We start from the raw sequence: 12,457 nt of genomic DNA on the forward strand, positions 1-12,457 counted from the left end.
ACCGTTCCCCGTACTTCACTGGCTCTCCAGGACAGACAAACCGTTCCCCGTACTGCGCTGACTCTCCAAGACAGACAAACTGTTCCCCATACTGCACTGACTCTCCAAGACAGACAAACTGTTCCCCGTACTGCACTGGCTCCCCAGGACAGACAAACCGTTCGCCGTACTGCACTGACTCCCCAGGACAGACAGACCGTTCCCCGTACTGCACTGACTCTCCAAGACAGACAGGCCGTTCCCCCTACTGCACTGGCTCTCCAGGACAGACAAACCGTTCGCCGTACTGCACTGGCTCCCCAGGACAGACAGACCGTTCCCCGTACTGCACTGACTCTCCAGGACAGACAGGCCGTTCCCCGTACTGCACTGGCTCTCCAGGACAGACAGACCGTTTCCCGTACTGCACTGACTCTCCAGGACAGACAGGCCGTTCCCCGTACTGCACTGGCTCTCCAGGACAGACAAACCGTTCCCCGTACTGCACTGACTCTCCAAGACTGACAGACCGTTCCCCGTACTGCACTGGCTCTCCAGGACAGACAAACCGTTCCCCGTACTGCACTGGCTCTCCAAGACTGACAGACCGTTCCCCGTACTGCACTGACACTCCAAGACAGACAGACCGTTCCCCGTACTGCACTGACTCTCCAAGACAGACAGACCGTTCCCCGTACTGCACTGACTCTCCAGGACAGACAGACCGTTACCCGTACTGCACTGGCTCTCCAGGACAGACAAACCGTTCCCCGTACTGCACTGGCTCTCCAGGACAGACAAATTGTTCCCCGTACTGCACTGACTCTCCAAGACAGACAGACCGTTCCCCGTACTGCACTGGCTCTCCAGGACAGACAGGCCGTTCCCCGTACTGCACTGACTCTACAGGACAGACAGACCGTTCCCCGTACTGCACTGACTCTCCAGGACAGACAGGCCGTTCCCCGTACTGCACTGACTCTCCAGGACAGACAGACCGTTCCCCGTACTGCACTGACTCTCCAGGACAGACAGGCCGTTCCCCGTACTGCACTGGCTCTCCATGACAGACAAACCGTTCCCCGTACTGCACTGACTCTCCAAGACTGACAGACCGTTCCCCGTACTGCACTGGCTCTCCAGGACAGACAAACCGTTCCCCGTACTGCACTGGCTCTCCAGGACAGACAGGCTGTTCCCCGTACTGCACTGACTCTCCACGACAGACAAACCGTTCCCCGTACCGCACTGACTCTCCAAGACAGACAGGCCGTTCCCCGTACCGCACTGGCTCTCCAGGACAGACAAACTGTTCGCCGTACTGCACTGGCTCCCCAGGACAGACAGACCGTTCCCCGTACTGCACTGACTCTCCAAGACAGACAAACTGTTCGCCGTACTGCACTGGCTCTCCAGGACAGACAAACCGTTCCCCGTACTGCACTGGCTCTCCAGGACAGACAGGCTGTTCCCCGTACTGCACTGACTCTCCACGACAGACAAACCGTTCCCCGTACCGCACTGACTCTCCAAGACAGACAGGCCGTTCCCCGTACCGCACTGGCTCTCCAGGACAGACAAACTGTTCGCCGTACTGCACTGGCTCCCCAGGACAGACAGACCGTTCCCCGTACTGCACTGACTCTCCAAGACAGACAAACTGTTCGCCGTACTGCACTGGCTCTCCAGGACAGACAGGCCGTTCCCCGTACTGCAGTGACTCTACAGGACAGACAACCCGTTCTCTGTACTGCACTGGCTCTCCAAGACAGACAGACCGTTCGCCGTACTGCACTGACTCTCCAGGACAGACAACCCGTTCCCCGTACTGCAGTGACTCTACAGGACAGACAACCCGTTCTCCGTACTGCACTGGCTCTCCAAGACAGACAACCCGTTCTCCGTACTGCACTGGCTCCCCAGGACAGACAGACCGTTCCCCGTACTGCACTGACTCTCCAAGACAGACAGACCGTTCGCCGTACTGCACTGGCTCTCCAGGCCAGACAAGCCGTTCGCCGTACTGCACTGACTCTCCAGGACAGACAAGCCGTTCCCCGTACTGCACTGACTCTCCAGGACAGACAGACCGTTCCCCGTACTGCACTGGCTCCCCAGGACAGACAGACCGTTCCCCGTATTGCACTGACTCTCCAAGACAGACAGACCGTTCGCCGACGCTCCAGGACAGTCTCGATTATAAAAACCGAAACAGATTGATTTGGCTTAAAAGGGTAAAAGGCAAAAAAGCGATTAAAAGTATGTATAGATGGGCTACTGAAAATCAGTGATGACACCATGTCCTGCTAGACGGCCGGTTTGTTTGTTGCCTGACGCTGCACAGCAATACTCCTGCTGAGACAGCACTGCACTGGCTCCCATAAGGTAAGACAGGTAAGACAAAATAGCTCTCGAGGAAAGTAGGACATGACCCAGATAACAATACATGCTGCCTATACATGACTGTCTCAAATAGGTCACACAGAACTAGATTGAAATGGTGAACATACAAGGTAATTATGTTGTCGAATGTTTCAGGTGAATCTCTATAGAAACAGGTATCTCGGTCGAGTAAACAGTGAGTGTGTATGGTTTTACACCGGTTTTAGCAATATTCCAGCAGTATCACGGCTTGGTCGAGTAAACAAGGAATAGAAGGCGTTACTCTGACGCACACGACCACAACAACAGATAAGCAGGTTGGTAGCGTTCCCACGTGTCAACAACTTTCCCTGACCTGTAGGGCACTGCTTTACTGGAAACTATACAGTCTATAATCGCCTTCAACGACCACTTTAATGTTCCTTGGCAAGACGGGCAGTTTTTTTTAAACATCTGCCATATCAGCTTCCTGCTATAGTTATTGGTTGTTTCAGATCAATCTAGGTTACATAAGGGTCGGACTGTTTTACGCCTGCATTGTGACATTGTCTCTCAGAGTGAGGCTCCTAATTGCCAGAACACAAAGTCAGCGATCCAACCCACAACATACTGGAATACTAGAACGTGTACTTTCCCAAGAAAGCGTTTTCCCAAAGATAACATGTATTGCCCGATATGAGGAGGAAATTGCCGATGGGCAAATCGAAATAATTCCTCTTATACTACTTGGTAGAAGTGTTCCCATCATTTTAATGTCTGCTCATAGATCCAGAATACGGTTTCTGAGATGTTCAACGTTGGTGGATTTGTTAGGTGAGGTTACTCCTTGATACACACATTGTTGAAAGAGACCAGGTCATCTACCATCTGAAGCTGAGGATGAACCTGTTGACAACGTGTAACTAAATAAAGTAATCAAAAGAGAAACAAGTCAGCTGGGAGAGGGGCACAATAAGTACCCTTAGGGATACCCACTACTTGTAGGATTTAACTTTCCCCGAACTGGAGAAAAATATTACCAATCCGGAAATCCAGCAACTCACATATTTGGGTAACTGCACATTTCTGAGTAGAAAGACAAACCCACCCTATCTATCAAAAATTGTAATATAATTAGATTCCCGAACTTCTTTCATGGAAACAAAGGCCCCGTTGATTAGACGATGTAATTTCTCTATCAGATTATCCTATCGGATTAGTCGTGTAAAGGTTGGAAAAATCTAAAGCTTTTCCCTGGTCTGAGATTCTTTTGAATTTTGCAAAAGATTTTGATGTGAATAACTCTACTTATCTCGTGTACTCTCTGGCAGTATTAAATTAGGCTTTGCTTGGTTGTTGTCTGAATTGTTGTTAGTAGTTTTGACGAGGATTCGGTGGTACAATTGCTTCACTATATCTCTGCTTATATGCATTCTTGTGACGTTTAGGAATCCAGTATAAAGATGGAATGTGTTTATTCTCAGATGAAGTATGTAGAAAAAAATCATGTCACATTTCCCTTTTCAGATATTTTATTTCCTTTTCATGTTGAATGGGCGGTCCATTCGTGACCAACTCCGAGACAAGTCGAATGTAAACTCGTGCCTCTATGAAATGTTTCCATATTGGCGTATGAACATGAGAACTACGTCAAACAAGAACGATAACTTTTATTCCACCCGCATCATGTAGTAAAATTGATGTAGGCGTTACAGCAGCTCTCGTTTTTTCCTGTTGTAAAAGTATTGAACCTCTCTGATATAAATACTTGTATATTCTTTTGTACGAAAGAAGATTTGGCAAGCCATTTACCTCATTCATTCTCAGCTGTTCAGATTCTGTTTGCAAATTCTTTAAAATTAGATGATTGAAACTGACAAGATGAAGGTGGTTTTCGAATTTATGTAATTTCAACAATGATCTTGAGCGTGACAAAAAAAATTCAATGCTTGAAACACATTTTAAAGCTCATTTATATCAGGATTGAATCTGTCCATTCATGGACAGCGTTAACAAATTGTACAGGCATGTTATATGAATTAATTACAATAAAAATATCAAGGAATGCCATGTCCACCATGTCTAAGAGACGTATAGAAGTATGGCAAAACATATACTAGCAACAGTGTGAGACCAAGTTAATATTCTATATAATATGCTTCAATATTCAAAGCTCTTTCAAATTTAAGGTGTCAAGAAAAAAGGAAGAATTGCAATCTTATCAACTAATGTAAAGGCATGTAATTGAGTACAAACCAGGTGCTAGATATACCATAAATAGTTTTAACTGATTACATTTTGGTTGAGTAACAATCAAGTCTCTTACAGGTTAGATAAAGCAGAATGTATGAACGGCACCCATTTGGATACTTTAGAACCCATAATATTTATCATATTAATTTTCATTAACAATTTCCATCAGTATTTAACGCTGATGTTTTTTTCACGATAGTTTCTTTCATTGTAAAATTGGGAAAATAACTCGTTCTAACCATCATATGATTGTGAATGTTTATTGAGAAATCGATTTTTCTTCTGGCAATGTGTATTGTTATGTCATTAACCTCTTGTGATACAGCTATGTGACTCGGATCTGACACAACACAGAGGTGTTTCTGTAGGGTATCTTAGAAACCACATAATCACCCTAATATATATTTCTACCAATTAAATCCGTGTAAAATATATTACCACTACCTTAATTTTGACAGTTATTATTCATCTACATTATATCTAATTACCCTGAACCCCTGAATATGCTATAGATACATGTACGTAACTGTATCTGTGTTCACCACGTTTTGTAATAAAGGCCTCATAGATCAGGGAATAAAGTTTTTTCTTAAGTTTGTCATGTTGCCTTGTGGTGTATACAGTTGAAAAGTCAAACGTTTTATGACAGAATGGAACTTGTTTCTCTTCTGATATTGCAAAACGTCAAGCAAATCCCTTGTGTTTTGGGGGATCCACATGGTATTAATTAATTTATTAGTCTCAAATGCTTTCTGTGAAACTAAAGAAAATCCTTTCTTGATTGTATTAAGGATTATGGTTTGTCTTTGAAAACAAATGCGCGTGTACATTTGAATATATGTGTAGACTCTGATAAACTCATTTTACTTTTAAAATATTATGTATATTTTACAACCAAAACCTACTGTTTTATTCTCCAATGAAGAAAAAAATATTTTATATGGCTAGTGACTGGCATTAATTTTATATACTCCATTTACACTAATATTTTTATGCTGTATATTCTGTGATATATTTTAAGTCTTAACCCTTAACAGATGGCTCACTTGTATGTGAGGTGTGACTCAAATAAACAATATGTTTGCCTGTCTGTATTTGGATCTATCAACCAACATGATTAACAACAACAGTTAATATAACATAATTCTGTTCTCCGTATACACTGCGGTGTGGAACCGACAATATACATTTTCCACATTTAATAAGCAAACGCGTATTCCCAAAATTAATGTAATTACTCGGAACAATATTGAACGAGGTACCCATATCCTGACGCGCCTCCTAATTGGCGGCCTTCGAAAGTGGGACAGAGCCTTGCTGTAGGTCATGGCAACATGCGAGTAGGGACCAATGATAGAAAAATCTAACGCACTTATCGCGCATGCCACATGCGCTGTCAGTGTAACGTTGGTCCGGGTCGGCGCACCCAGCTTTTTAATGAACGGGAAGATAATTTGAAAAGATCGCCTATTAGAAGATATGTCAAGTTCCTGTTATAAATAGTTCACATGATGGTTACAAATAAAAGTGATGCTGTTTGACGCATTGTCACAATTAGAACAATGACCAAAAAATGTCACGCAATTCGGCAAGGCCTGTATGTGGTATTTTGTACTCCGACGGAGTGAATCCTTCCAACACCCTTGTTACAGATGGATGTCATTCAGCAGGTTCATTCTTTGGTATTACCAGCCTCTTGGCGCACACTTCAACAGCAGCCATAATTCATTGGAAATTATAGTACTGCATGGTTTTGCATTGTTTCCGGTACTCTGAAATTACCGTCGAAACCTGCATTGTCGCTTGACTTGGCACAGAGAAGGCACTTTTCGTCTTAAGTGGGACATTGTCTGGTCACAGAAAACATACTGCCAATCTGCATCGCGACATTGTCTTGACCTTCAATCCTCTACGATGACCGAACGTAGATATTATACCAGTGACCGTGACCTTGGTTAAACAAAACCTTCCACTTCGATGACCCAACCTAGGGATGATGCCAGTGACATTGACCTTGCAAGATGGTTACAAATTACCTTATCGCTTCGATGGCCCAATATAAAGATGATTTCAGGAAACTCTTCTCGCTATTTCATGACAGTAATACATTTTAGTGTACGTGTGGCTTGATAGTTGATATCAAATTTGACCTTTGATATCAGCTACAATGCTTGAAGAGGCTATAGCATATACACCAAATATGATATCCCTAGGTGGAATTCAACATATGCTAGCTACTCAATAAAACACATTGACATATAATCATAAATCCACTGAAACAGATGATCATCAGTGATGAAATCAGGTGTTCGAGAGAAAGAGTACCCATGTAGGTCAGAAAACCCAGTCACACGATAGCGAACTTACTGATTTGGTTGAAACTAAAAACTATGTGTTAATTTTAAATTACGCCTGCAGTTTTATTGTCACGTCCCCAACGTTTCTTTTGTAGTTGACTCAGCATATTTTATTATGATTCTGAGCTTATAATCAAACTCGGGGATTTCAGCTCACCGTCAAAAACTTCGACCCAGTCAATTGTACGATTCAGACTATATCATAATGTATTCATGAATCACTATCAAATAGTGATGATACCAGGTGTTCGCGAAACGGTGAACATATCCTGCTCCAGCGGTGCCATCTGCTAGAAACACATTTCACCATCAACCAACTACTGTTATAATAATATTTCATCATTTCCACGTACATATTTATATTCAATACATATGACCACTTGATGCATGAAACTTTACATTTCTGCAGCGAAACTGGCAACTATACTTTACGGTTCACCTTCTCCGGGCCATTGACGTTGTACAAAGGCCTCTCACGTCCGTCAGTTTGTAGCCTTTTCCTCGAGTGTTTTCGTAAAGAAAGTACTACAGGGTGACTTTAACTTGATTGACTGTCTCAAAAGTCTTCCCCAGGCCTATGAAGGTTAAATGTATGATGTATCAGAGAAATCCAATGAAAGTGATAAAACCCTTTCCATAATTGTAAGCTATCTCTGCTAGAGCAGAGCAGAGTCCATAGTCCGATTGCGACTATTTCATAACCATGTGTATGAATCACTGTAGAGATGACACAATGTGTTCGTAAAACACCCTTTACAAACACAAATTAATTTTTTTATAGAAAAAGCTCTACAAACAGTTAACAGTTTAACATCGTTACAACTGAATTAAAGTCGAAAACAAAATCTGACAAAACCTTCAAGTATGTAGACGTTATTACCAACCTTTAGTCGTTACATTGGCAAATGTCAGGACAGTTTCGTCCATTGGTCCCGATTGTGGTAATAGCTGTCTTACATCTCACTCCTACCAAGTAGTTATACAAATTGCATTTGTGCTCCTGCAAGAAAATTTGTTATACATTGCTTAAATTTCAAAACTTTTAGGGGGCCCTTCAATGAATGAATAAATTAAATTTGTAGTAAGGTTGTAGCCATCCATTACAATTTGCTCGTGCAGTTCATGGTTATTGCACGTGCGGTAATTGGCGGGCATTTGCGAAATTGATTTTGACGAGGAAGGCGACATTGTGCTTTCTCATATGGGAGAAGACATATTTGAATTGGATAACTTAGGGGATTCCAACTTACCGCTTCTTCAAGAAAGTCTGGGGTTTGGTGAACACCGGTCAGCGGGGAAGTTATTGAAGCTTTACAAGAAGGAAGAATCCCCCAAAATACATGTGTGTCGGAGAATACGATTCATGAGCCTGCAACAAAAATACGCGCATTGCACACGAAGGAATGACTACAGGTGAGAAATATATATTTGTACCTCCTTTGTCGCTTTGGGAAGCAATGAAATAAAGTACTGTCGGAAATGCTAGAAATATGCTTTTTGCGTGTTAACATTGCTCCCATGATGCATGTCACATTACACTTGCACACTGAAATGTATACAAGTCCTTTACACCTAAGAGAGATAGAGGGAAACCGATTATTAATTTAGATAGGGTGAATTACCGAACTGCCCAAGCTATGGGGTTTTCGATTCAAACCATCAAGCCTTTGGTATGATAAGAAAACAAAACAGGGATAGCAGTGGTCTCAAAAACCAAACTGGGACGTAAAAGGATATTAGACAGCTTGAAACAGGGTGAAAAGGCGTATACTGTACAAGCTTTATGAGAAGAAGGTAACCCTGCCTTGTAGTAGAATTTGGGAGGAATTAAAGATACAATTAATGTTAACTGCACTACCTATTGCTCTCCAAGAGATTGGATTTCGATACACTGCGCGTGGCGATTACCGAGCACTTTTCAGGGGAAAATATTCCATCCTGTCTGTGAGATCAAATTATCTCCTAACCAGTCATAACTATCACAGTCAGGGCGTCCAGATAATTTACCTTGATGATTCATTCCACTGACTACATGTGGCTATCGGCAGATGGACAAAAGCACCCATGGTACCATGAGGTAAAGATAATCGTGTCACTGTTTACCACGCTGCAACCCATGATATGGGGCTCATTGATGGATGTGTACAAGTTTTCGAGGCGAAAAAGAAAACTGGGGATTTTCATAAGGAAATTATATGAGGTGATGTGTTCATAGACTGGTTGGAACTTCACCTATTGCCCATTTTAAACAACGCCAGTGTCATTGTCATAGATGACGCCAGTTAATATACGGTCCGGGAATCAGATACTGTCGCCCAAACCATGAGTAGTCTGAAGGCGAACATACAGGAAAATATGACATTGTCGACTTCAGACCATATGAAACGAACGTTCAGCTCATGGAGAAAATTCGGCTGAACAAGAAACAGTAAAGTACAAGACATATGTGCTGGCGGCACAACACGGTTACGTTGTCTTACGTACGCCAGTCAGACATTGTGAGCTCAACCTTGTTGCGCCCATTTGGCTAAGGGAAACGGGTTCGTAGCAAGACATAACACAACATTCAAAAGTACAGATTCATCTACGTCATCAGCGGAGATAAATGCTACCTCCAGAAACCATCTGTAGAACAACAAATACTTTGGGATTCTAAAACCGCAACCTTCCAATATTAATCCCGTTTCATAGCTCTTAACTAGTCCATACTGTTTCCAAGCAAATATAATCCTGAATTGCTACCCCATCAACACATGTCAATTTAGTACAATAACAGCAATATTTTGAGACCATCCCAGACTCCGTGATAGTTGCACCTGGGAAAATGCACGGGACGGCGTGAGGTCACCACCTCGGGACAGGTGTTTGGTAATTACCTCAGGTTATAGGCCATGCATGACAATACAGTATTTTTTATGATAAAGTTTATCATAATCTTTCCTGTAAAAGTACATTTTAAGGATAATCACAATGTCAGGTAGGGCAGTCTAGATTAGGTCAATTCGCGTTATTTTGAAATATGCTCTTTTTTTCCTATGACTCGTATTAATTATGAAGCCAGAGAAGCAGTTTTCTAGCATTTCCGACAGTGCATATCCAGCATTATCTGAGAAAACTATCTATATAGGAATATGGCAATATCTACATGAGACTTGCAAGAAGTCGGATCTCTATTTTAGTGATGAAAGTAAGCATGATTTTTGTGATGTTATGAAGCAAATAAACAGCATTGGTATTTAATTAAGACTTGCCTAGCATAACCTATCAGGATTTCCGAGAAAAATAAATTCATTTTTCTTTGCCAAATTCTAAACGTCTGCTGAATGTAATGTATTTTTATGACTGTAAAATATTGTGTCTACGGGCCGCTGAAGAACACGGTTATCTTCAAGTGTCGCAGTTACAGGGTGAAAAACCAAAACAAAACAAAAAACCAAGGAGGATTCAAACAGAGCGATAAAATACAGTTTAAGTAAGTTGGTATTTTATTATTTATTGCAGCAATTGACATTTTACATCCTCTGTGTGTCAAAATGATTAATCTCAACAAAAATCTATGTTTTGTGCGTCTGACATGGCAACTAGTATGTAATATGACGTGCGCTCTATTTGTTCATCATCTATTTTAGATAAATGGTGTTTGTTGTATGCACTAATGAATAAAGTCTTTAATTGGTTCATTATAATTTGCAGGGGCACGGGTGGCCCAGTCGTTAAAGGCCCCGCGATTCGCTGTGCAGAGTTGCGTCCATTGGGCACGCCAGAAACCTATGATTGCGGGTTCGAATCCCAGTTCGCCCCGATAATGTTTCTAGGTTTGTCAGCACCATACACGTGCTCGTGGGTTTCTGAGACCTGCATCACTTCGGGCTTTCCTCCCACATTAAGCTGGCACGCCGTGATATAACTGGAATAATGTTAAAAGCGGCGTTTAACCCAACTCACTCACTCATTATAATTTGCAGTGATATTCATTATAATTTGCAGAGATATCAAACAGTATGCCCAGTCAGGTAATCCCCGATGTGTTGTTGGCCTCTTGAAGACGTATGGCCAGATGGCCCTTCTTAAGAAGACCCTTAGCGACTATTCCAGGGAAACAACTTTATGTGCAATGACGCTGGGTTGGAAGGACGATTCGTCTGTAAAGGTACCCTGCTATCTGATCATCATAAATATCTGATATATATGGAGCTGAAGTTCCATTTGAACAGATGTACACAGGTGATTTAATAGTGTGTCAGTCTGATCCATTAAAAGACCCCAAATTCCAAGCTCAACTATCTTTGGAGTTTACAACCGCTAGTTAGCGTTCAGGGGTTGGAATTCACATAACTAAAGCATGTCCATTCCTATTCCTTGATCTACAAATACTTTACAAAATATACACAATTACGGAAATGAATAGGCAAGAACATAACATATTGAAAATACTTCAGTGTGATTAATGCAAACAAACAATGAAAAGAATCCTGATATGGATATTAAACCGGATACTTTTATGAATAGTTGCCCCAGCTAACGAGGAAGAGGTGAGATCTAACTTCATATGCATGGGGCTGCATAATGTTGACAATCCAAAAGGAAATGGTCGCACATGAATATCAGTCCATACCACTCGAGCTTGCGTATGGATGCTAAACATGTCATGCTTGAAATTACCAGCTGAATCTCAGCGATGCCTTTCAACAAACAGAGACTTGAAATAAGAAAAAGCTGCACAAACGGTGTGGATTACGTCATTAAAACTGAATTAAAGCCGAAAACTATTTTAAATCGTCACATAAATATTGGCGATTGAGACACATACCATTTCCCGAGAACAAATGCAGAAAGCTGCTCATCTCTCTGCGTTGATCTAAGACGAAGACTTTTATTCATCTTCAGAACAGCACTTTATTTCTCTCAGGCCGAGTGCATTGGCGTATGAGGTACTAACAGTATTTCACATTGAGGTGGATAGAGGTTAACCGGAAATTGTTACAATTTTCATTATTATGTTAACAAATTAATATAATTTCTTATGCTTATGGCAGTTAAATAATTGCTGGAGTAACATATTTGGTCTTTTCGAATAGTTATTTGGGATGTACATGTCCCTTCATTCATTGAAATATTTACATTTGAAGATGTAGTGGAATTCATTTCCAATGTCAAAACTAACACACAACTTGCATAAACGTTCATTCAACGGAGTTTTGTTCCATATTCCGGTTTCTATTGGAAGGCGGTGACAAGATACCCTATAGAATAGCAATTTAAAAGACAATCGGGGAGAGATGTTTATTAAATATGTTTCAAGTTTATTGGCGATTTTAAAAATATGATATGAGGAGCATTTACTAGAATTTGAAATATCCGCTTTCCAAGATTGCCAATGTGTATCAGAAAGAGTTTTAGAGACATATGATTTCAAACAGGATGATGATATAAAAATCTGTGATATCAAGACAGGAAATACCTGATTCATCATAAATAATTTTCATAAAAGACAACCATTTATAAGT

At 41.6% G+C, this 12,457-nt stretch overlaps 1 protein-coding gene across 1 annotated transcript; it reads right to left on the reverse strand.

Annotated features, from left to right (window-relative positions):
* Positions 1 to 15: 15 nt before the first annotated feature.
* LOC139478184 (uncharacterized) lies at positions 16 to 6,315 on the reverse strand. The gene is made up of 4 exons (XM_071260546.1): positions 6,283 to 6,315; positions 1,828 to 2,130; positions 931 to 1,701; positions 16 to 882 (listed from the first exon to the last, which is right to left on the reverse strand). Exons 1-4 carry the CDS (start codon positions 6,313 to 6,315, stop codon positions 16 to 18), a joined length of 1,974 nt encoding a protein of 657 aa, XP_071116647.1.
* Between the last annotated feature and the right edge of the window lie 6,142 nt (positions 6,316 to 12,457).

This window comes from Haliotis cracherodii, unplaced genomic scaffold (assembly GCF_022045235.1).
Source record: "Haliotis cracherodii isolate W230 unplaced genomic scaffold, xgHalCrac1.p SCAF_1, whole genome shotgun sequence".
NCBI classification, from domain to species: Eukaryota; Metazoa; Mollusca; class Gastropoda; order Lepetellida; family Haliotidae; genus Haliotis; species Haliotis cracherodii.